Source organism: Lepidothrix coronata, unplaced genomic scaffold, assembly GCF_001604755.1.
Source record: "Lepidothrix coronata isolate B3197 unplaced genomic scaffold, Lepidothrix_coronata-1.0 Scaffold126, whole genome shotgun sequence".
In the NCBI taxonomy this organism is placed as follows: Eukaryota; Metazoa; Chordata; class Aves; order Passeriformes; family Pipridae; genus Lepidothrix; species Lepidothrix coronata.
The window spans coordinates 1,113,196-1,139,316 of record NW_016690306.1 but is presented as its reverse complement, the minus strand read 5'-3'; the positions used below and the strand labels follow the sequence as shown (position 1 = coordinate 1,139,316).

Below are 26,121 nucleotides of genomic sequence, written 5' to 3'. Positions count from 1 at the left end.
ACACACAACATCATCTGAGCTGTGTTTCCTCTGACTTAGTGCAGCTCTGCTGAAGCTAAACAATGGATTTGACATGGTGGAGAATTTTATTTGTGTGAGATAATGAACTGTGTGTTAATGCTGTGAAAGTAGTTGTAACATGTTAACAAGGTAACATAATTCTAGAAAAATTGCGGTACTTGATTTTGAGAAAGTAGATTTATTTTTCTGGGCTGGTATTCCATAAACCTGACGTAAATTTTCTCTTTCTACCATGTTTAGCTGTTTAAAAGCTATCCGAGTGCTTCAGAAGAATGGTCACGTCCCAAGTGACCCTGCTCTCTTCAAGTCGTATGCAGAATATGGGCACTTCGTCGATGTCCGAATAGCAGCATTGGAGGCTGTTGTTGATTACACAAAAGGTACTTTCTTCCAAGTATTTTGACACTTTGTAACAATTCTCGAACAAATGTAATGGTTACCTCATTAATATCAGGTCTAAATGGTGTCCACCAGAAGACCTTGTGTGATGACAGGTATATCGATAAAAAGCTGAGATTTCTGTTAATGCTTTGTCCTAGCAAATACAAGTTTTATGAAGATGTGCTGAGCATTATTTCTCAGTGTTTTGCAAATTGAATCAGATACCTAAGTTTTGAAATATGAGTGGATGGCACAATGAGTCATGGTAAGAGGATTTGGTGATTTCTTCTTAAAACTTCATTTTCAGTGACTTTGATTCAATTGATTTCAGCCATAATGGCTAGTCAAAGTCCTTGGGTTTGCTTTACCTTCTTGCTAATATCGTTATTTTGCTTTTTTCATGCATCTTACGGTTATAAATTTTAAAGCTTAGATTATTATAGTGATTTTCTGGCTGATTCTGCTTTGCCATTCCTTATACATAGCTTATGTTTGTGAGATGTTTACATTATTTTAATATTGCCTTTATCTTGGTTGACTGGTGCAGGTCCATGAAACAAAACCCTGAGTCGTTTCTTAAATGCTCTTTGAAGTTGAAACTCAATCCTGACAGATTTTTTAGAGGCAGTTAAAAATTATAGCTTCAATTATTTGCATTTCATAAAGTTAATTTAGTATTATATTGTCCTTTTCATTTATTTGGGTTAGTCTTTCTCTGTTCAGCAGATTTGTAACACTTCTTATGTTTGAAGGTTTATCCATGTCAAAGTGGCCACATCCTTCAATTCTTCCTCTGAGAGCAGACTGGTTAATTTAGATTTCTAATTATTCTGTGTCAGATTTCATGGTTTTATTTTGTTTTCTGGGTAATGGAGAGTTACCTTTGCTTGTTGCATGAATAATTGTTTTCTCCTTTTATTTAAGGACTCTGTTACTTTGACATTACTCCTGTCATTCTCTCCAAAGACTTCTCAAATTAGATAGGCAAGGGGAGGTTTTAAGGCGATTGGAATCTTTGACTGAACACATCTGGTGGAATTCAGGAGTACACTTAGAGACTGAAACCAGGCTGTTATACAGAAAATCTGATAACTTCAAGGGAGGTTGTGCACTGAACATCTCTCTCAGGCTCTGTCTTGTAATCAAGACAGCTTACAAGACAGATCCAATGCCTAGTGGATACCAGGCATTCTGTATCCATTACCCACTGCACATACACCATTTGGTGACCCTGTGAGTGATACACAGCTAAAATTCAGAACTATGCTGGTGCTGTGCATCTCTCTCTGTTAGACTGCTTGCTTTATTCTTCACTTCATATAGTGTTAGTGGAAAGATTACTGGAGAATGAAAAGCTTACTCATCAGCTCTCTTCCTTCAGAGTAGTCTCCTCACTAATTCCTCCCACCCTTTGGAAAGACAAACTGATAGAAATAATGTTTTCTCATTAAATTCTTGACCTTTTTTGGATCGTGTTTATATTTAATAACTGGCTTGGGTAAGAATTGTGCTACAAAGTAATACAGTACGTCTTTAAAACAGCTGATCAAATGGGGTGGTGTATAAGCAAGATAATAGGGTAAGATGTTTGAAATATTCTACAGAAAGCTAAAACTTGAATGGTAAAAAGGTAGTAGAAAGATTACTTAAAGAAATCAGTGATTGAGCTGAACTAGCTCACTGTGGGAGCTGAAAGTAATAGACTAGAATACTTCTGTACCTAACTTCCCTGCCCCTTGCCAACAGCCTTTTCTCTGATGCAGAGATAGCAGATGCAGATATCTATGTGCTATGAAGTCACTACAATTTACAACACAACCTGCTGTCTAGCTGGTCATCACTGTCATTTCTCAAATACAGCCTTCCAGCACTGAACACAGGAGCCATAGAGAAGTTAGCAGTGCTTGTCTTGCAGAGCCCTAAACCTGGCTTTGGAGGGAGAAATGATTGGCCATCTATTGCCAAGAGATGTGATTCTCATTGTTCCAGGCTACCTGGTTTCCAGTTCATACTGAATGCAAACCAGCAGTTATCAAATGCCTGTTGCTTGTGCCAAAGCTTGCTTTTAACAGTTCTTGTAAAGGAAGATGACAAATTTTGTAATTTCCATAAAAAGGAAAGTCTGTATTTTCTGGGTGGAACTCTCAGTGTAGGAATAGCACTGCCTTTTTTAAGTTACTTAAAAAGAAATCATTTCTCCATGGAACTGAATAAGTTGTTTTCTTTGCTGTTAATAGTGAGGTTTTTTTGAGACATGGTAACTTTGTAAAATGCTTGAGGCAGCATATAAGGGCTTGGACAGTTGATCTAAACTGGCTTGAAGTGAACAGGGTTTATTAACTTTTTAAAATTAGCTTCTGAGAGTTATATGACTAATAGCAGTTATTTGTATAGAACAAAGCAATTGCATATTTAAAAGAGATAAGAAAAAACTATTGTAAATAAATATGCATTATCAAATCACATGAATGTTAAAGTTTAGCATCTCAGAGATGTTCTGCTGTAATTGAGAACTGGTACACCATCTCTTGTAATTGAAAAAAAAAAATTTCAAGAGGATTTTTATTTCAGAAAGCAATCCCTTGTTTTTGTGTCTACCAGAAGAGAAGTATGAAAACCTACATGTCTTTCTTTTCCCACAGTCTTCTTCTAGACAGACTGTCAAGCTACAGACAGGATGGGTGGTCAGTGCAATGGGGAGGAAATCAGGTCATGGGCCACACTCAGAGGATGGTGATCAGTGGTTTTTACTGAGGCTGCCAGCTGTCACAAGTGCCTCAGGGAACATCTTCAGAAATTATGTGGACAGCAACATTCAAAGCAGTTTCACCGAGTTTGTTGATGACACCAAAGTGGGTGGTGAAGAGGACATGTCAGAAGGGAGATAAATCTTACAGAGAGACATGGACAGGCTGGAAGAGAGAGCAAGCAGGAACTGTATGAAGTTAACAAGTGCAAGGTCCTGCACCTGGGACAACATAACAAAAAGCCCAGAAGAGGCCAGGATCTTTGTGCCTGGGGAGCAGCATCGCCAAAAGGCACCTGGGGGTCCTGGTGGACAACAAGCTGACCATGAGTCAGCAGTGTGCTGCTGCAGCAAAGCAGATCCTGGGCTGCATCTGCAGGGGCAGTACTAGCAGAGACAGAGATGTGAACGTCCCACTCTAATGCTCACTCTGTACTTGAGTAGTGTGTATAGTTGTGTCCCCCACAATTCAAGAAAGATGTGTACAGGCTGGGGACTGTCCATAGAAGGGCCATGAAGGTGGATCAGAGGGCTGGAGAACCTGCTCTGTGAAGGAAGACTGAAGGAGTTAGGTCTTTTCTTCCTGGAGAAGGCTCAGGGGGACTTCATCACAATACTCCAGTACTTAAAGGGCAGCTACAAAGTGGATGGAGTGTCTCTCTCTCCTCCACGTGGAAAGGAGAAGGATTAACAAGTACAAGTTGCACCAAGAGAGGTTTCATCTTGATATAAGAAAAACTTTTTACGGTGACAACAATCAGTCAGGGGCACAACCTCCCCTGGGATGTGGTGGAGTCCCAATCACTGGAGGTTTTCAAGATGCAGTTGGCCAGAGTGCTAGATAATCTCATCTAGGCTCCCTTTCCCATGAAAGGTTTGAGCAGATGGTCTTCTGAGGTCTCTTCCAAACCAGGCTGGCGTATGGCTCTCCAGCCTAATAAGATTTTTTCTTCCCAAGGTCAGGTTTAATTTGTCATTGCTCTCCAAATCGTTTCATAGTTCCTGTATAAATTTGAAGAGCAGGTTAAATGCATTAGTAGCAAAGTTTTGGAAGCCTAGCAGCCTTAGTTTACGCTGTAAGGCAAATAGCAGGGAAGACTGACTTTATTTCAAGTAGAAACAAGTTCAAAATACAGAAGAAGAAATTTTATTCTTTAATCACAGAAGTATGATGTTTCCTGGTTTTGTTATCCAGTACTGTAAGCCTAAAGGATTCATCTCCCAGACTTCTCATTTTCTAATCAAAAAAAACATTCTAAAATCCCTTATGTTATCAGAGTAATTGCAATTTGCTAATAATTGTGACCTAGTGTTTGCCATGTTGCAATTCTTTGCTGTGTAGTAATACAATACTGTTTTTGTTACATGCAAAACAACTTTTGCATGCAGTGTTCTAGCAGCCTTCTGTCCCAAGCCAGGAAAAGCAGCTGTGCCTGGAGCTGCTTTTTTAAGGGATTAATCCCTTAAAATGCCTTCTAGACATAGCTTTTGAGATTTCTCTGATGTTTAAAGCAAATCTGAGGTTGTTGTTCTGGTCTGTATGACTACGAATTTGCCCTGGCATCATCCAGAACTGTGCAGCCATGCTCTAAAGGGTGCATGGTCTGAGCTAATACTTCCTGCCTCTAAACAGGGCTTATCAGTGCCCCACCAGTTTTGTTTTGGATGGATTGCAGGAAGAGCAATGCTGACTTGCAAATGGCTTGCACAAGACTCTTCAGCCAGCTTCTAAGCAATATTACAATGGAGTTGCCTTCTCCCAGCCCAGGAAAAGATCTTATGTTCTAGTTATCCAAAGTATTTTTAAAACTTGTAATAGTACAGTGCTGATTCTTATATTATAAATAAATGCTTCTTGTGTTAAAAGCGACTTACCCTAGTGAAATAACAAGAGAATAATAGGTATGAGAATTGATTGGACTAAAGAAGTTACATTTAAAAATTGTTGACTGAAAACTGACTGAAATCAGAGTGGAAAGTTGAACTGAGGTATTTAGAACTAAAAATACAGTAGACTAGGGGAAGAAAGAAATACATTGGTAGGACCACAAAATGGAAAGCAACAGAAATGTTTTTGGACCTGTCTATACAGTAATGCGCCCTCTTCATTGTTTTAAAGAAATGAGAAGAGAATACTGTTGTAAAAATCTTACAGTTATGCACCTGAGAAAAAGATATGAAAATTCTTTCATTTTTTTGTGTGATCAGTGGTGATGATATCCTACGTTGTTTCCTATTTTGCAATGTTACTCTGATAATCAAAGGAATTTTGTAATGTAACTTACATTTTAAACTAACAGGCTGACTTTGTTTCCAGTGGTGTCAAGCAGCAATTTTCTAGAAGCATCTGCTGATAGGTTTCAAAATCCATTTTAGTTGCAAGGTATACTGATTTAAAAAACTAATGAAGGCTAGTGAGGAGAGTATGATTGTAGTTCTGTGTAAGCCTCTGTAGTATACCTCTTTCTATCCTGTTTAAAGAAAATAATCTTTCACAGATTTCTGTGTATGAGAATTGTATATTCCCTATTCCTTACAGAAAAAAATTATACTTCTTATTGTTCAAGGGATATTTGAATGTGTTCATTTTAGGAAACACATAATGTCAAGATGATCCTTTACTCTGATCTTCCCAATCAGTGCTTACGCAAATAGTCAACTTGGTTGTTGTTGAACAATTAAGATGTAGGAATTTCATAAATGTTTCCATTTCAGTGTAGAGTAAACCCCTTTTTACTTTGAATTTGCACTATAATAAATGAAATTCTTCTTTTGTTGCAATGATTTGAGCTGTTTGTGTGCTAACTCAGGAACTCATGATTGTCTTGATCAAAATCCTTCTAGTTTATATATATTTATAGGCATTTTATTTTATTTTGCTTTGCAGTTGATAGGAGCTATGAAGAATTACAGTGGCTACTTACTATGGTTCAGAATGATCCTGTACCCTACATAAGGTTAGTGAGTTAATAAACAGCCAGTATTTTTACTAATGCTGAAACTACTAAATAAATTCTTGGCCTGGAATCAGTAGAATAGATCAGATGCTTAACTGCTTAAAACTTCTTCACAAAACTGTTTTTCCTTCTTGGTGTTCTACATTAATTGAAATGTGTTTTGATGTTTCAAGAGTTCGTATCTCAAAAATTAGTATACTCTGTTCTTACTCTGCATTATATTATTTTTGTCTTTTATGTACTACCCTGAAGGCAGAAGTCTGAACTTAGATGTTATTTCATCATCATAAATAAAGTGTATAAATCTGGTGTTGTATATGGCAAAAAAGACTTTGTGATATATAGAAAGGACAGAGGTTGAGACATAGTGTGCAGAATATTTGGACAGCAAGGGGTGTAAAGCAATTGTTAGACTGTAGATGGGGTGAAAGGATCATGTGAAAATATGGTATAATTTCTGGTATTGCCCGTTTCAACTTTGTTTTCACACAAGTGATTGGATATTTTAGCATGTTTGTTATAAACCTGTGAATGCCAAGGTTCATAATTGTTTTTCCCCAACACTTTCTTCTTATGACCACCATTAAAATCCTGAGTTTCAAAGATAAATATTACTTTCGCTATGTCTCTGTAGGTGATTTCTTACAAAGATCATAGCTGCAGGATTGTTCTCGGTTTTATTTCTGTCATTCTTGTTAATGAAAGTAAATACAGTTAGACTCACTAGAGGAGGTTTAGCTTCAGTCTAGGAGGGAGATTGAATTTAATTTGTATCCTTTTAAAGAAGAGTTTAAATTTTCAATTGAGTGCAATATGTTAGCCTCTTCTGAAAGAAAAAGGGAAAAAAAAGTATCTGCAAGGGTCTTCTTGTTCCAAATGTGTAAGACAGCAGGGGGAAAGCTGGCTATGCAGAGAAAAATCATTAAAATAATAAGTAATGGAACAAAGAATTATTTGTTAAATGTTTTCAAGGCCAAATTTTGAAGAAAGAAAGTGGAGAAAAATGTATCTACTTTCAGCACAGTGTGTAAATATTGTAAGCAAACATGGTAAGTGAAGAATCTTTATACTCCAGTGTAACTTGAGAGGTGACAGTGTTTCTTTCCAGGAAAATGTGCTACTCACTGGTTTTGGTCCTACCATTTTGCGTCAGTCATAAACATTTACAGGTTTTTAAAAATTCTCTGGTGTCAGTATGTAAGGACTTTATTTGCCAGTGTTGCTTATTCTTTGTAATTACCAAGTCAGTGTGCAAAAAAAGGTCGTTACTAAACAGAAGAGCATAATGTATTCTACAACTGTTAACAGTTGTGTCTAATAACATCCTGCTGCTTTGCACCTTACTTTTTAAAGTTATATTGCTGATAGTAAGTCTATGTCAGTGCATATTGTGGACAGAAGGAAGAGCTGAATGCATAAAACACTGATTAAAAATTTGGAAGAAATCCTGTAGTTGAATAAGTTTGTAAGAATATTTCAAACTGAACAGACTTGGTATTCGTAGTGTATTTCTTTTGGCTTTAATAAAAATTGTTTTTTCTATTTCTTTCAGGCATAAGATTTTGGATATGCTGACTAAGAATCCACCTTTTACCAAGAACATGGAGTCCCCTTTATGTAATGAAGCTTTGGTAGATCAGCTTTGGAAGCTGATGAATTCAGGTTGGGTTTTTTTGGTTGTTTTGTTGGGTTGGGTTTTTATTGTAAGGTCTTTTGAAATAAGTGTTAAAGACATGCTTCAGAATATGCCAAGAGCTCTCTTAGTTTCAATAGTTAGAAAGTGAAAATTTAGTCTCAGAGGTTGAATATCATGTATGTACTTCCAGAACGTTCTCATTGACACAGGGTACTTTGTTTTTCGTTCTTTTGTCTACTGATGTAGTGTGCTTGGATGTACTTTTGCACAGAATGATTCTTTTAACCAGATGTTCAAAGCAAATGTTTCCTGAAATAATGATGTCTGTGTTACCATTTTCTCTGTAGTTTGCTTTAGATTAGATGGTCTCTGTTTGTCCTCTTTTACTAAACTCTGAGAGAACATGAGAGGATAGCATTGGTATAGATAATTTAAATGAGATTTTTAGAAGTGCTTATAAACTGACTCGATTTCCTTGTATGATTAGGAAATATCCTAATGAGAGAAGGGCTTGCATCTTTACCGTTTACTGAAGCAGTTCTATCCAGTCCCGACAAACTGCCCTTTAACAAATGGCACATTACTACATAGATTACTTATAAACATTTATGTAGCTCTTTTAGGTCCTTGAAGGCTTTCTGTTTTCTGTGTGTCATTATTCGTAGTGTTTAAAAGTTTACAGCTACGCTCCAGGGTTTGAAGTGGGGAGACTACTAGCAGTTCAGTTTCATAGGATTTGCCAAGTGTCAGGCACAGAAAATAAACAATTTTGATGTTCCCATCAGAAAGTTTGTTTTTGCTTTTTCGTGAGAGAAGAGTGTGTGCAGTGTTACAACCATTACCTCTTTTTGCAAGTAACAAATAGGGTATACTTTCTTATTATGATTCCTGGGGCTTTAAGCACTTCAATTTCTATACCTCAAGATGATGTAATGTTTCAATGTATTTTTTATTAGGGATAACTGAAGCATTCCAGGGTGCCTTGAAAAAAAAAAGCTTGTTAATGTGTGACAAGTTAGTAGCCAGATTTAAAGCTGGAATCCTGAGTTGCTTTTATTTAACATAAGCACATGCAATAGAAAGCAGACTCTGGTTGATATATGTAATCTTTTCTTTTTTTCTGTGTTAATCTGCATTAAATTGATAATGCTCACAAGTTCCAAAGATTGCAAAGAAATTCAGCGACCAATTGTATTTAAGTTTAGCTGTTCCACTGGAGAAGGAAAGAGATGCTGGATGGGAATTCTTCAAGTCATTTTAAATGTAGTGAAGAAACTGAGCAAATTATTTGTTGTTAAAATATTACAATAGTTTTGAAATTAATATTTGTGAATGTGTCATTCTCTGGGAGTATTTTAATGTTATAAATGTCCAGATTAATATTCATACTGATCTCATTTTTAACTGAGAGTAACTGGTAATTTTAACTGGTAAGGGTAAGCTAAGATTACTCAAAACACTATTTAGCCTCATAAAACTACTATTTACAGGGATAGATCTTATAATTTTATTTTGTGCTAAGTCTTACACAGCCACATTAATATGGCAGTTGACACATCTGTGTCTTGTTTACCAGATATAGCTCAATTCCTCCTGGGGAACAATATGTTCAATAAACTTGCAGTCACTCAAGAGCTGGGCTGAGTTAACACCAGAATGGCTGTATTTGCAGCGTTGCACCAGATGTTACATGTCTTTCTGTTGTGATTGGTGCCAAACGTGCTTTGACTGTTTGTGTATGATGATATAAAAGCAGTACACAGTTTGCAGTGAAAAATAATAAAAAAACCCAAAGCATTGCTTTGTGCAGCAAGAATACATGTCTCCAGTATAAATACAAATTAAAATACTGGGTATCCAGTGAAGTACTTGACATAGTAGTGATATCAAATAATGTGCTTCTGCATTTCTCTATCAGTGCAGTTTCCAGAGGGTATAGATCTTGGCCATGCTTACGATTTCTACTGTATTTCATGGAATACATGGGCAAATGGAACCAAATCCATTGATATGGAAAGCCAGTTTGGTAATGAAATGTTCTATTTAATTGTCCAATAGAAAAACTTGAGGCGCAACTTGAAAAATAAAAGTATATGGGTGTGGTTATTTTTCTTTTATTTTTCATTATGTTATTAAAGCACTTTCCCAGTCTTGTTCAACTAAACATGTCTAACTTACAACCCAAGCAACTTAAAGCTTTCCTTTTGAACAGGATGTGGCAGGTGAGTTAGAGCCAAGAAGAAGCAGGAATAATGAAGTGTAACTTAAGCACAGAAAATGTCATACTTTGGTAGCCCCAGATTGCTTAAACTGTCTTATCTGTGGGAAAGCAGAAGATTGTATCTCTGTGTTAACAACAATCTCTTTTGGATTTTAGGAACTTCACATGACTGGAGATTACGATGTGGTGCTGTGGACCTCTATTTCACACTTTTTGGCCTCAGCAGACCTTCTTGTTTACCATTACCAGAGCTTGGACTTGTTCTTAATCTGAAAGAAAAGAAGGCTGTACTTAATCCAACGATTATCCCTGAATCAGTTGCAAATAATCAGGAACCTGTGAATAGTACTAACAATCACGGACAGTCAGTAGGATTTCAGAACACCGTAAGCACAAACCACCTGCATATACTTCCCATTCAGCTGCCTACAAGTCCTTGCTTTGGTTGCTGATTTGATTTTGTACTGTGTTCAAGCCTCTCATGCTTTACCTAAACTGCCTTTTTATCTTATTGCTCTTTATTCTGTCCACTTGAAAAGCTTTTTTTGACATTTTTAAAATTTTTTGCATAGCATATGCAAGCTTTTTACTTGTTTTTTTTCTAGTTTCATCATTTCTCTTCTTTACAAAACTTTACTTTTTGTATATTGCTTATGAGACATGAAGTGCTTCACAGAAATGTTTGATGCTGTAATGAAAACCTTTTTTATTAGACCAGGAATATTTATTATAGGCAAGTTATGCAATTTTCCAAAACAAAACCTTTTATCAGTAAATTTGTTACATCTTGAAATACATAGATACACCTGTTTTTAAACAACTTTAAGAGATGTGAAAGTTGGAACTTTAATACATTGAACGCATTTGAATCTGACTGTTTAGTACTGTGCTCTGAAGGATTTGTAACAACTTCTGAAAAATGGCATACATTCAGCTTGATATCTTTCTGGATCTGGAGTCTTCAGTCCTAACATAATACATTGTGCAGTTGCAGAATAGATTTTTATAAGCTATTAAGTTCATTCTTTCCTTAAGAATAACTACCACTGCTGCAGGATGGAGTATTTTTGTTGGACATATTTAATTATGAGGGGAAAAAATCAACAGACATGGAAATAATGAGGATTTTTCTTAACAGTTTCAAGAAGTGCATTTGATTGAAACTGTTCAGGGATAGATCCTGAAAGAGAATGTGAACATGTGATTAGCAGGTTTGGAACAATTTCCACTCATTTGAATGGGATGGTTTACTGATGGTTTATCAGTCCCATAGTTAATGTCTAAATAGTTTTTATTGAAAAGTATACTGAGAGTACTAATTAACAGCACCCCGCAGGCCCTTTCCAGCAGGGGGAGAAAATGCTGGTAAAGTCAGATATCATTAGAGCTCTCCTGCATATTTACAGAGCATGGAGTAAGTCCTAATTTGCTGTACATAATCATTAGAATTAAATAGCAGGAGGCATTTTGTTGTCAGATTTTTAGGTTGCAGTTCAGTGACCACCTAGACTTTTTTTGGAGCCAGACTATCAACTCTTAACTCTTCTTTTTCTATACTGTTCTCTCCTTTGTGCTAGCACAGTAGTTGTTGCTGCATAGTGAGCTGGATCAGGGGAGGAGGATCTTGTTGAGCAGTACCTTTTTATGAACAGATATTTCAGGTTCCTGGTCTGGTTCATCACGTAGTTTAAAAATGCTTGTGGCACCCCAGGACAGAACCGTATGAGGAAGAGGCTGCTTCTTTTAGCAGCGGTACTGGCTTGGACTAGTGTAAACATATAGCTCCAGTATAAGCCTCAATTTACATTTCAGCCATCATATCTTCTCCTGTGCCTCATCTCCGTTCTCCTACCCCTTACTTTAAGGTTACTGTTTTCACTGTTACTCCCTCAAAATTCAGGGAACTGATTTTCCTTGTAAAAACAAAAATCACAAACAAAAACTGCCTCTCAGGCAAAGTTCATCCAAAAGTGTTTCACCATAGCAGTGTAATGGCCTAAATAATAGGGAATTAAAAAAGGAAATATGTATTTGAGGGGGAAAAAAGAATAAACAGGTGATAGAATTCATCAGATTAACTGGATTCTTTAAAGTAGACGTAATCTGAGAGCATAAACATGTTAAAATAAGTACTGATAGACTTGTGACACTGAATTTGCTGAGGATGGTAAAAGTTACCCACTTTATGAAATAGAATTTGAATTGTTCAGGGCAAGAGTTTGTGGGACTAGAGTGCCCTTTGTAGGATAGAGAAAGAGCAGTTCGGTGGAGGAGCGTATGCTCTTGAGAGTCTGTGATATATATGCCTTTTATCTAGGTTGTAGTGAGCTTTTAATTATGTTTACTTCTGTGGATACTTTATTTTCCCTTCAATATTTTGTGTATTGGACTTGTTGGAATACCTGTTTTCATGACTATATGTATAACTTAGTAGACTCTCCTATTTTTATATTTTTTTGACCTTGATATTTTTTATAATCTAAGCAGTAATTACAAAGTACTTTTAATTCTTTTTAATAATTATTGTAAATTAAAAAAAAACCAACCAAGCTATAAGTACACATTATGATTTCTACTCAATAAAGTAAGAGTTAGCTTTTATAACTAAGTAGAAGAAGATTTAGCTAAATCCCATGTGTAGATCAGAGGCTGTCATAGTTTTTCAACTGAGATTTGGCATAAGTAGAGTCCACGAGGCACAGATTTATAGAAAGGCTATTCAGAGGCAGCAAATGTTGTTGCAACCAACAGTACCATGATTGTGAGAAGCGACAGAAAAGATGCCAATGCTAGATATGCAGAGGGAGCAGGGATAGAAGTAAAGAGAAACTAGTTTGTAGAAGTGGTTGGCACAAATCCATACAGGGTTTTAGAAAATACTTTTTGCCAGTACTACAGGGAAAACTTTGTTCAAATCACCCACTTTACTCAGAAGATTTTTCTGCTATCAGGTCTCTTTCTCTGAAACATGGATCTTGCTACCTTCTAATTTTGGTCTTTTAATGCTGCTTCAGGAGGATGATCATCTTATTAAGGAAACAGCATCCAGCATTTCTGGTCATCAGCAGGGGGTGAAGAGGAAGGCTGATATGCCACTCGGGTCTCCATTGGAGCCAGGGCAAATACTAGAGAAGAATGAAGACAGTAAAGTCAAACTCAAAATCAGAGTAAGAAATGGAAATTCAACTTGCACAATATCGTAGGGTGTTCAGAATAACAGCAGTGGCATCTGCTGACTTGCCTTGAAGCTGTGTTCAAACAAAAGACATGCTGTGTATATGTGTACAGCAGCTGTTATGCTTACTTTGGCAAAATCATTTCCTATCAGATTCTTTATTGGCTGGCAAGAATGAAGTTGACAGATAATGCTCTTGTTCACACAGCTTCACAGTAAATTAGAAAGAAGAAACATAACTGACTCTTTTTAATTTTATTGAATTATTATTCCTTTGCAGTGGTAGATATCACTTCCTTTCCCTCTCACCCCCAGTTTACCTCAAAAATTAAATATTTTAAGTTCTATTTAGTGATGTTTTTGTGAGTTATTAGCATCTGCTTGTTTTTTTTCCTGGTATCTTAGTTCTCAAACTCTCAAGAGGAGGAAGAAATTGATATGGACACAGTTCATGACAGTCAAGCCTTTATTTACCATCATTTGAATATGCTGGAGAGACCATCCACACCAGGTACGAGTAACTTTATTGGCAAAATCATTTTATGATTTTTTAACTATTTCAGTTGTGGAGTGTTTTTTGCTGCTGCTTATTTCCATACATATAGTGTTGGTAAGTGTTAAATGTTATCAAAATTCCAGGAAATATATAAAGGGTGCATAAGAACGTTTCTTTACCTTCCAGCATATGTACAGATACATGTGTATAGATACATGTGTATTTTCACACAAGCCTCAAAGATACTTAAAAGGGCTTTTCAAAGTTGAAAATATGGCGTCTGTGAGCAAAATGGCTTCATTTCAAGCACTTCCTTTCTTTTAGTACATCTTAGTATCTTTTTTCATAGAATACTTGACAAAATTATTGTCAAAGCATTGTGTTTCTTAGAAACCTCAAGGCAGGCTGAACTTCACTGATGAACTTTCATCTTCTTTGCTGATCTGTCAATAGCAAAGAAATTCAGTGGGCAGTCTTGTTTCCTCAGAATATTTTAACCACATTTCTAAAGTTTAATTCCAGAATGTGCCAGTGGAGCTAAGCTGAGGTAATGTCACAATGTACTAAGCATTCTGAGAGGTCTTCATACAGATCCAGAACAAGGTTTTATGGTTGCAATACTGCATTGTGTAAAAGTGAAGTTTTTGGCTTTAGAATTCAGCATAATTACCCTCTTCCTTGTTTTTCTGTTTTTATCCAGTGATTGCCTAATGTAAAACAGAAGTAGACCTTAGCAGCAGGATCTGGGGTGTTGGTTCCATCCTGAGGGCCCTAGGTCCTGAGCTATGCTGACAGGTGACCTCATCTGCTTTCTCTGTGACCTGGCAATTTAGTGGCCCCATTTAAGAGAAGGGCTGGTGGATGCTTCTGCTCTGAGAATCCTGCTGAGGCTGGTGCCTTAGTGCTTGCCAGCGGTATGGAAGCTGTAGGCTCATATTCTGTTAGAGCCTAGGACTTAACGTTTTTACTTCCTTGGCAGATACTCCAGCCACTAACAGGCTTTGTTTGTTTCTTTGTAATTTTTATTTTTTTTTAATACAGGTATCTGCTGTCACTGCTCAGCTAAGCAATTAAGTTCGTGTGGGGACATTAAAACACAGAGAGGTCTGGTTTCTGGATTCCAGATGGCCTCCAGTTAATGACATGTGCCTGTACAGTGAACTCCACCAGGATGGCTTTGCTGTTAGAGATGTAGAGTAGCAAAACTCACAACTTTTTGCCTTATTTCAACAGAGTAAAGGGGCAGGCTGCATATAGGTTGCTCTCATGAACTTAGAAGCCTATGTCTGCACAACCTTTACCTTGAACCTCAGAGCTCCTTTGAATTTTGTTCTCAGAGCTATGGTCAACCATCACATTTTCTGTTATGGCAAAGAATGACGCATCCAGGGCAAGCAACTGCAAAGCTGATCCGCTGAGGATTAGTATTTATAACTCTTACATGATATTTTGCAACAATTTTTTTACTAGGTTTACACACTCTACGGAATATCAAGTCATAAACAAAACGCTGCCAAATGCTTCACAAATAGGACTTATGGGACCCTGTGTATGCCAGCTCTGTGCTCCAGGACTGTTGCAAATTAAGTTCGCACTAGGGGTCAGAAAGGGTAAAGTCTGACCAAGAGTCAGAGTAATGGCCAGTTGACTGCTGCTTTTGTAGACCTACAGCAGACACAAGCTACTTCGAGTTTCACTTGTGTGCTGAATGACCTTCTCACCTCTGCTGTTTAGACATTCAGCACACTGGAATACATTTTCTTTCCTAGATAAAAAATGAGACAAATGCCGGGTTTTGCAGCAGAATTCATTTTAAATAATAAGCCTTTGAAAAGCATTATTTTGAAACACTTCAGATTATTTTTTCTTTTTTTTTTTTTGTTTGTACGGTTAGAAACAGTTCCACTTCACATAATCTTTGCTTCTAAAATTTCACCTGTTTCTTATTCATGCCATTTTTCTTAGCAGCAGAGATGTATGAATTTCAGACTGAGTAAATAAAGATAGTTCCATCTTTAGGAAATTATATACTTCTGAGGAGAAACAGATGGGGAAAAATTAAAGGATAAATAAATAATTTTTTTCATGCATAGGATTTTTTTGTTTTACAAAGGAGTTGCAGAAAATATTTCCTGAGGGCCTTTGAGGTCTTGCAACAATGACGGAGGGTGGGTGCAATTCAGTGAGTGATTATTGTGAAATAGATTGACAACAGGTTCAGAAATGGTCTCAGTATCTTAGTAAATCTGTAAGATCTTGTATCTGCCTTAGTTCTGTGACTCGTACTTGGAAGGAGTGAGCTGTTAGTCCTTATGCAGTTTTCCTCCCACAGCTGTGGGTTATGTCCCCACATGTCACATGAAGTGTTAGGTCATCAGCCAAACACGGCCTGCGAACAGCAGCTGCCAGGAGGAAGTTCATGTTGGGTCTGAGTCCTGCTGTATCTGTGGTTTTCTGTTGGGTTGTTGTTTTGGGTTTTTTTACTCCGCACACCACCCCAAATGATAATTTTGATTTGTTCAAGTTGATGTAACCCCTGTAAAGTCAGGAAAATGTTGTTTTCCTTTGAAAGTTTGTAGGAGTTTTTTATTGTATGCTTCTGCCTATGGATATGAAAGGTTAGGATTGAGACAATAAAAGAAGTCTTGTAATACAACTATTGCTGGATTACAGGTTTCAGTGGTGTAATTACAGCACCTTTCCTGGTTCATATAGAAAATAAAAGTTTCAAATCCTACTAAAGCATCCTGACCATGATAATAGAACTGTGGACTCCGGTAGTTATAAGGGAATCTAAGCATTTTTTCAAGAAATTATTAAAACAAATGCAACATCAGTTGTGAACTGTCTGAAGAAGCTATTGTGCTGATTACTCATCTGCCCTAAGGACTAGAAACTTGGTAGCCTCCTTTGAGCCTCCAAAGCTGTGCAAGGTCATGTTTCTAATGTGAGAACAAATTTTATTTGCTACTAAATCATCAAGAATAGTAGGAATGCTCCCTACTCTTAAGATCAAAAGAATTTCAAGATCAGATTTTGTGTAAGCAGCAGATTTGAATTCTCAGATTGTAAGGTGACTCGTCATGTGTTGTTGACTTCAGTGAAATCAGATAAAGATACGCTTCTTTACTTCAGTATTTCACTAATCTGATAGTACAGTACGTCAGAAGTAACCTTTAAAAGGTTTTTACTGTATCCGTCAGTGGTTGTTGATTGGCCTGGTCTTTTCTGCTTTCAAAATAAATGCCTGGCTACAGTCTGCATGATCTGCCAGTGAAGTTACATATCATTATGGCTCATCACTGATAAACACTTAATTAGAATTTCCCAACTAGTTTTGATGGATTGAAAGTTGATAAAAAACAGTATCCAATTCTCTCTTGTCTTTATTTCTACAAAGGAAACAAAAGAAAATACAGCAATGTTCTCTTTGTGCATTGGCAGTCCTTTTTCTGATCACATTCAGAGGCAGTGGGCTTCAAGGACACATCCTGAGCATTCAAACTCAGATCAAACAAATTCTTTGGCCATTCTGTTAATACTTTTGTAGTTTTCCAGGATAATCAAATTGGAAATTTCCACTGCTGACCTTGTAGGTTGCTCTGTTTACTATGTAGATGTACATGAAACTTTGGAGGTCTAGGCCACACACATACATGTTGATTGGATTGTGGTTTTGTTTATCGCAGTTACTGTCTACACTTTCAGGAAATTATGATTTATCTGGATTGACTTTTTTCTGGAACAATTTGAAACTGGACATACTGCACATGCTGCAGTAAAATGTAGAGGTAAACTACTGTAGTTATTATATTTAAAGAGTACATTTCCAACAGCAGATCTGAGCCTGAGGTGCAAGTCACCACATTTTGAATGTGGATGCAGCAGTAAATAGAAATGCAGTAGTAAATAGAAATCCAGTCTGAACTGTTAAGAAGCCCTATCCTGCAGCTCTGCAGTTCCCCGAGTTAGCTGTAAGCACAGCAGTACATCAAAGTTCTGCCATTAGTGGTTCTCTGCCAAAAAGGGCTGTGGAAACATCAGCACACAGACAAATATATAAATGACCAGTTCTTGGATATGAGGGCACCATTGAAATGATGAATTTTTGCTTTACTATCTAAGGAGGTAAATGTTGTTACAACTGTTCTGTTAGAATACCTTTTAATAACACATAATATTAATATAGTATCTGTTTGATAGTAGCCATTACACATATGTCGACTTTATTACCCAAGATATAACTGTTTCAAAAATGGTAACTCATAGGCTTTGAGGTTCTGTAGATAATTTTGCTTCACTGAAACAGTGTGTGTTAATTGTACACTTCACAACAAAGGGTGTTTTCCAGTGCTTTATCCTAAAGTAAAGAAAGCAGCTTTAATAGAAACAAAAGCACTGCAGATAGTGACAGCGTAAGTGAGAATTGCATCAGTGTGTGGCTGCAGTGTGTCAGCTACATGATTTAATAAAAACATAATATCGTAGCTGTGACTATCTCTGAGAAAACAACGGATCACTCTGAAACCCAGAAGATGGACAAGGATAGCAAATTTTCAAGTGAACTACCTGAAACTGTTGGAGGCATAAAGTATTCTGAATTGGCTTGCTGATTTAAATGTTCTTTTTTTCTAAAATAGAGATTTCACTAGAATTTCTACAATATTAATGTAAATGTAGTAAAAATAACACCACAGTTAAGCTGTTATTTTAATGTAAGCACAAGGCAATATAGTTGTTAAATGAAAGTCAAATGAAGAAATTAATAAAATTATTACCAATTAAAAGTATATTTTAGTTAAATCACCAGCTTGCCTATTCAGTACTTTAGGTATACCTTTGGTATAGGTATAAGGAATTGTCCATCTGGTTATAGATCCCACTAAAAAATGAAATCAAATGAAACTGTAAATTGGAACTAGTTAAAATGTTTATGTTGGAGCCAAACTATGTGATTTGCTTAGCACATCCTCAGAGAACTTCTGGGTGGTTTTATTTTTTTTAACTAGACCCTTACTTCTTACCCTCAAAATTTAAATTTTCTCCCATGGACCTTAAAAGAGCACTCTCCTAGAAAGAAAATGGATATTTTTTTCAGAGATATATAATTTGAAAATTCGGCTTCTTTAGACAAATTACAAGACACTTGCATTCTGGAAACTTGAAATCATTTATGCTTGGTAACTTTTTATTTCTGCTTTGTTGATGGCTCAACAGATGCATAAACACAGCGTGAAATTAAAAAACAGTGTGTCTCGGATGTTTCCAGGGTAACACTAAAAAGAAAAAAAAAATAAGGAAAACCAGGATAATTTTGAAACAGTTTTTATGATTTTTTCCATTCTTTAAGTGTTCTCTCTTTAGAGAAAATGCTAGCCAGAGCTGCAGTTCAACTGCTAGGCAAAGGGAGTGCATTATCCTTCTCATTAGAAGCTTTCTTTGAGTCCTGGGAGAGACACATAAGTGCTTGTGTGCTTGTGCTGATGTCCCTTTCTTCCCAGAGCTGGTTGGTGTCAAGTTCTGGAGCACCAGCCTGTTCTCAGCCAAAACACTGGACCTGTGGGCTCAGCCTTTGCTGTGATTTGTGAACTTGGTTTCTCCCTCTCTGACATTCGAATAAATCAGGGCGCAAATGGGGTCGTTTCAAACAAGGTCATTTTAGTTTGTAAAAATCTTGTATAAGCCAGCTGTTTGACATTGATTGTCCATGGAAAGAAACAGAGGCTCTAAGTATGTGGTGTCCTACCCTCTTTACACAAAATCAGAAACATAGGAGAGACTGTATGAAAGATCTTATGAAAGCTTGCTGGCATGTTAAAATCTCAAGTTACATATTCTCAAACTGTAAAGGTTCAATAACAAAATAAGATTAAATAGGTAAAACACTACCCAACAACATAGTTCAATGTTAATGCACTCATAAGTCTTAAAAAGAGAAGAAACTTACTTAAATAATTGAACAGGATGTTATAATTATCTAACAGCAATTTGTGTTATGACAGAAAATGTGACTTTAAAACTTATCAGGATCTAAATCCCTTTTATTCTAAAACTAATATGAGATCTATGTTTTCATGTTTTATTCTCTCTCACAACATCCACAGCATTTGTACTGTCCCTGTGACAAACTATACACAAGTTTCTGATCTTTCTCCCATCAGATTGTAATTCTGTCTAATTTTAAACACCTACCCAGCTAGCTGGAACACCACAAAGCCAGTAATTACACTGGAATCTCCACATCCTAAACAGAAGGAGATCCAAGTGGATAGACACATGTATGTGCATTTTCTTCCAAGGAATGCTACTAACCACTTCAAAAGTGAGCTCCTGGGCTCACCCTCCACTTATTTTGTGTTTCTGTGATTTGAGAAACTCAGGTTCCCTCTGCCAGGAAGTGAGTTCCCTGAAGGAAGAGGGAGTGCTCTCTGCCTGCTTGCACCAGTCCTGCTACTCCTGTTGATATAAGAATAATGATATTGCCCTGTAAAGCAACTTCTGTTTAGCCTTGCTTTCCTTAACTATGCTTGGCATGTTCCTGGCATGGGCTTTAAGTAGATACTAATTAAAAGGAAGAAAACAAAGTATTCTGCAGTTTTAACAGTGAATTTTATGCATACAAATCTGTAACATTTTCTATAGAGCTTTTATAAGTCTATCCATTTTAACACACAACCAAGTTTGATAGTTTATGCTCAGTCTTTTGGAATCATCATCCAGGATCAATATATTTGATTCCTGGTTTCAAAGCACTCTTTAACAGTAGGAGGAAATTTTCCAGATAGCTGTTATTCTTGCATTTAGAAAAACCCAACAGATTAGAGTCATCATTGACCTCTGTGAAGAAATTGTATGTGTACTCAGTGCTGGCTGAGTATTAGATTTATGTGTACTCAGTGCTGGCTGTAGAATTAGATTTTTGTAATGACATTCTTTAATTTCTTACTGACTTCTGTGCCATATTACCAATATTGAGTGTCTCCTTAAGTGTCAGTAACCCTTGAGTTGCAGTTGGATCCCATTTCTCCCCTTCTTGAAGATCTTCCTCCCTCTCTAGGTGGTCAGCATCGCCTCTTCAGTCCTGTTGGCTTGAACTACGGTTGAATTTGCTCCATAGCTTACTCCAGTCAATGGTGTTTAACTGCTTTAACTAATATATTTTTTTAATATATAAAAATAAGTCACCTGAAATAAGTAACAAGTTGATAATACTGACTCTTGCCTTAGCAGAGCTGGTAGTTCAGTAAACTGCAGGAAACTTGCACAAGTTGCAGGTCATGCAACAGAGTCAGGAGGGTCTGTTTGATTGCATCTTCTATCTTCCTCCATATTCACTAGTGCTTGACACTTCTGCTGCATCATCCCTGCAGACTTAAGCCACTGTCTTTATACCAGTTCTGTTGGGTTAAACTTTTTAAAGCTTAGAGGCTTAGCTTTGGTTTGAAGTTGTTACAGATGTAGTGTCTAGACTTACAGGTTTAGTTTCCATATAAGAATAACTCCACAATTTGGAACTAATGAAGCTGGGAAGTTTGAAGAGTTTGTGTAATGTGTGTGGGTTGTTTTTTTTTCTTTTAAGTTGACTTGGTTTTGCCTTGTATATTTTAATTTATCTTGTCCCTGTGGCTTGACAACATGTGAAAATGTTTTCTGTATTTTGGATAATCTTTTGTACATTTTCTGTGGATGAACACTGACCGATGTTTTTCAGGCTCTTTGCCATGACCTTTATTCCTGCCTTACTGGGAGCTCTGCTTGTGTCACTGTCACAGTTCACCTTTAACTACTGTAGCCTATTTTAATGGTGTCAAATACTGCCTGCTTTGGTTTTCTGAGGTACAGCCTCCACCCTTTCCTTTTCTAGTGGCTTGAGTCAGATATGCGCCTTTTTCCACCATTTTGAGTTCTGTTTAATGGCTGGCTTTGCATCCTTGCAGCTGAGAAATAAAGTTCTCTTGACTAGAAGTTGTATACTTTACATGAATGAGCTCAGGTTACAGGGATAGGTTTAGATACAGGCAGGAATACCTTAAAAGAAAAAACATACTTGGAAATAGTTACACTGTGAAGCAGTTTGGTATCTTTTCCCATCAAATGCCGTATACTTGCGCGCTGTCTGCATTGTCAAAAAAGGCTGCGGATAGCAATGTAAAAAAATGGTCGAAACTGTGAAGTCAGCAAGTAGAAGTTGGAATCGGTGTGTATCTCTTCTATCTGCCATAACATACATAACCATAAATCTTTGCATTGATGACATGAGCTTACTGCGGCATAGTTCTTTTTAAATAAGAAATAAAGCTTTTTTAAATACTTGTATATTAGAGATTTTAAGTTTATAGGAAACTGTTGTACTCTAGACTAGCCTCCCTCATAACCTCAGCAGAATTTTATTTTGCACCATATTCACGTCTTGTGGTTAAGATCAAACATATTTCTAGAAAGACATAATTGTGCTGTTTAAGACTTCAAGCAATAGAGATGTCACCGTGTCCCATAGTAAGTCACTGATCATCCTCGCTGTAAAAATGTTTTGTGTTTCTATTCTGACTTCTAAACACTTCATACAAATGTAGAGTTTGTTTTTCCCAGACATATTTAAAAACAAACAAACAAAAACTAGAACAGCTGTACCATCTAGAAACTTTCCTATGGATGTGCTTGATTAAATCAGTTCTTAATCTTTTGGGTAAGGCTAAAAAGAAATTGTTCTCAATACTTGTTTGTCATACAAAGGAGCTGGCTCTTCAGACTTGCAGGAATCATTACCACAGACTAATCATTCTTGCCTTTAGAAGTACAAAACTAATCAGCCAAACAAAAAGATGTGCTGGAAAAGAAACATGTTTTCAAATATACAGGAAAAGATAATTGCAAACATAATTTCTTTTTATTTAATGGGGATATTTTCATCAAAAACTGGAGGGGGGGGAATCCCCAAATATTTAAAGTAACTGTGAAGAAAATAAATTTTAAATAAAACTTAGGGAAGTAGCTGCCTTCAAAAATCTGATACTGCTTTTCATTTATACAGTTGTTAAAGCACATTTTTGCACTGTGAGTGATTTGATTCAATTTCTGCTTAAAGGAATCTGAGCCTTCCTACCTTCCAGGCACTTCTGCTCTTTAACAGTTATCCTTAGATTAATGCCCTTTAATCCCTACTATTGAAGCTATTGCAGTCTATGTGAAATACTGAAATGTTAAATGAGTCAAAGAGAGAATGAGAAAGTCATTCCTGGATTGAGATGTCATAGATCATATTTTCCTTCCCCAGGTTCAGATACAAGGCTTGCTCAATATATAAGTAGTTCTAGTGTATTTGTTAAAGATGTATTGACAAAGGTGATGTAATAGGCTTTATTGGGATTTGGTTTTGTTTAGGAAAAAAAACTTTGTAAAAACTTTCAAATAGACTAAATTGGTTGTAAGGTGCAATTTTTAGAAAAAGCAGTTTAATTCTTCTGTTCACAGTCAAAAGTTTGTATGTCCTTGCAGGGAGCATTAGCTCCTGACTGAAAAGGGTTCACATCCCAAAACCACACTTTTATGTATGCCAGCCTTGCACTTTATGCTAGAATTTTTACAAACAGTTATATTTGCATTATTCAGGGTATAGTGGCCTTCCTACTCTGTTAAAAAATTAATTTCAGGAGGTTTGTATAACTTGGAGTTTCTTAGCTCTTAACAGTGCCTAATTGTCTGGGATACTTTTATGCTGTTGAGGAAGGAAGGACTATCTCTGTAAAAATTGTCAGTAGTATGGGAACTTTAATGGCATGTTGAGAGCCTTCCCTGAAAAAACCAAAAAGTTAATGGTACAAGTATCATAACAGGTTCTGTGTTAGCATGTTTAAATGATAATGTAGGCTTTATCTAATATTTCAGAATTTCTGATCTTTGGAAAAAAATGCAAGTTAAACATTTACTAATCCCACTATATCTATTCCTTTAGGTAAAGAACAATCTTCGGGAGAGATAAACATGCACCCTGTCTCAGCAGCTCCGCTCTCCGTGTTTAGTAAAGAATCAAACTCCTCAAAACACAGCGATCACCACCACCATCACCACCATGAGCACAAGAAAAAGAAGAAGAAACACAAGCATAAGCATAAGCATAAACATAAACATGATACTAAAGAAAAGGAGAAGGATCCTTTTGCTTTCTCTAACAGTCCAGCCAGTGCACGATCAATCCGTTCCCCATCACTTTCAGACTGATATCAATGGCTTCTCTGGAGTTCAGCTTGCAATATTCTCGGAGTGCTTAGAAGGATGTATATAACTATAGCTTCTATCTTTTTTTATGGAACTAAGAATAAATGAATTGCCTTAGCAATTCAGAACCTCTGCCACCTTTGAAGCCTTCTATTTGCATATGTGGTTGTTGAAATCTAATTCAAAAAATATGGTTTATGATTCTGATTCATTTTGTATTTCACTGTTCTCCACACCTCCCACTCTTTTTTCCATTTTAAACAAAGAAAATGGCTCTTTATGTAAGGGCCCCATGTCCACTGGCAACCCCCTGCACATCACGCTGACCATGTCTATTGCCAGAATCAATTATGGTTTAATCCTTTGAAGAATGTTAGAGGCTGAGTATGTTTTAAGCCAGAGCCAATTGCCAGGCCTTTGGTGACAGGCTGTTTCCAGAGCAGTATTGTATGACCTCCTCAGAAGACAGGGATTTTCTGTAGTCTTCAGTTGAGCTGTTTCTTGCTTTAACCATTGCAAAGTAATGTCAGACATTTAAAAGTACAGTATATATAACATTTGCATTTTTCAGATACTAAAACTCTTGAAAAATTCCAAGCTGCTTTTAAGCTGATGGTATTTATTATGGACATGAGCCTTTGAATATGATGAAGTTCTGCAATTGTTTTTGGAATTTTAGCAAAATGCGTAATGCATGTTTTGTCCTGTAATCAGGCTTTTAAAAATCCAATAAAGTTTGCGAATTATTTTGACAGAGGCAGAATTTTTTCTTCAAGCTTGACATTGGAATATGCTTTTGAAAGATGGTTTTGCTAAAATTTAAAAATAATTTTAAAAAGCTTAAACATTAAAATACTGAAAAATACATATTTCTTCCTGCTGGGGTGGTTTGCTTGAAAGCATTCTATATGGTCAGCTCATGAATCCACTGGAGAAGTACATCAGTAGATTAAACTAGGTCTGGGATTTGAAATGATGGATACATTTAAATTTCTTTAGCTGTGTTTTATGCAGTGTACTATTTACACCTAGGAAATGTTTTATTTAAAAACTTAATTTTTTAGATGTTTAATAATAGAGAAAAATAATCTCTGCCACTTTTAATCTGTTTCCTTTATATGTATGTAGAGGCAGTGTTTTATTTCCATGCACTGGTTGACTTCTGTTCCCCAGAGCTCACTTAGCTTTCTATAAGATGATTGTATTTGGGTTAATTTTTTATTTTTTTTTTTAATTTTCCCAAATTTCCATGAGAGACTGATTCTTCTTCTTAGAGCAGGGAGTGAAAATTTAAGAGAGACTCAAGAGGATTTTTTTAAGCCATATTTTGTTTCATGAAAGTTAATAAATACTTTTCTATTCTATACCTGCTGTTGAATCCTGTAGTTTTTGTAATAACAAGTTATCTGTAGAACAGGAACATGATAGGCTCAGGTATTTTGTAATATGCATATACTTATTTTATTATTCAGACACCACATCCCTTTAATAGTGCACGGATAGTTGTGCTAATCATTGCACTTGGACACATGTTAAGGGACGTGCCTGGATTCAGACGCGATGCTCGCAGCCTCTCCCCATCTGCTGCTGTGCCAGTCCGGGGAAGCCCGCCTTGGTTTTGTTTCCTCTTAGCAACCACTGCAAGCTTAGGTGAGCTAAAGCTGCAAGCAGAAACCTAAGCATGGGTAGAATGAGGTACTGAGCCTGTTGTGGGTAGACTAACCATGTGTGCAGCTCAGCTTAGCACCCCTGGTCATGTGAGCACCGTGAACCGTGAATCGCAGGCAGAGTCTGAGAGGCTGCAGTAATAGCTCGATGGAAATACTTTGAGGTGTTTTTCCCTTGGCTAAGGAGTGTGATGTAACAGTGCCAAGGGTGTTTGTGGGAGACCTGGGCTAATAAGCAATGAAAGCTGGCATTGTTTGGGAGAGTGAAGGCAGATGCATTTATGTTTTAAAAATGAGGTCATGGATAATTTAGGCTGGTGTAGTTTCTACTTTTGGAGATGTGGATTTACACTCTTAGGCTGAGGGAGAACGCATTGTTCAGTGATACAGGCACGGAACTGAGGCAGGGCTGTAACACGTGAGAATCAAGAGATTGTCAAGGAATTCTGCCATCGTATATTTTGCTGTATGACTTTAAGTGAACTATTGAATATATGCTAAGGAAATATGGCAAAGATACTGCCAATAGAAAATTGGAAGTAGGGGGGGAAATCTAAAAAGGCTTTTTCCAGTGCAGTTTCTGAGGTTATGTCATGTTCCTGGTTC

The 26,121-nt window shown here is 36.7% G+C and overlaps 1 protein-coding gene across 3 annotated transcripts in view; it reads left to right on the top strand.

Annotated features, from left to right (window-relative positions):
* The window catches only part of TAF2 (TATA-box binding protein associated factor 2), a 66,196-nt gene extending 40,982 nt beyond the window's left edge, over positions 1 to 25,214 (top strand). For 2 of the 3 annotated variants that reach the window (XM_017826437.1, XM_017826439.1), the window contains 7 exons: positions 262 to 401; positions 6,036 to 6,105; positions 7,658 to 7,767; positions 10,119 to 10,348; positions 12,977 to 13,129; positions 13,543 to 13,648; positions 23,586 to 25,214. In XM_017826437.1, coding sequence (XP_017681926.1) covers positions 262 to 401; positions 6,036 to 6,105; positions 7,658 to 7,767; positions 10,119 to 10,348; positions 12,977 to 13,129; positions 13,543 to 13,648; positions 23,586 to 23,851 — 1,075 coding nt within the window. In that variant the 3' untranslated portion in view covers positions 23,852 to 25,214. The remainder of the gene's footprint in view (positions 1 to 261; positions 402 to 6,035; positions 6,106 to 7,657; positions 7,768 to 10,118; positions 10,349 to 12,976; positions 13,130 to 13,542; positions 13,649 to 23,585) is intronic. The other variant, XM_017826438.1, reaches the window with a different exon arrangement.
* Positions 25,215 to 26,121: the final 907 nt, after the last annotated feature.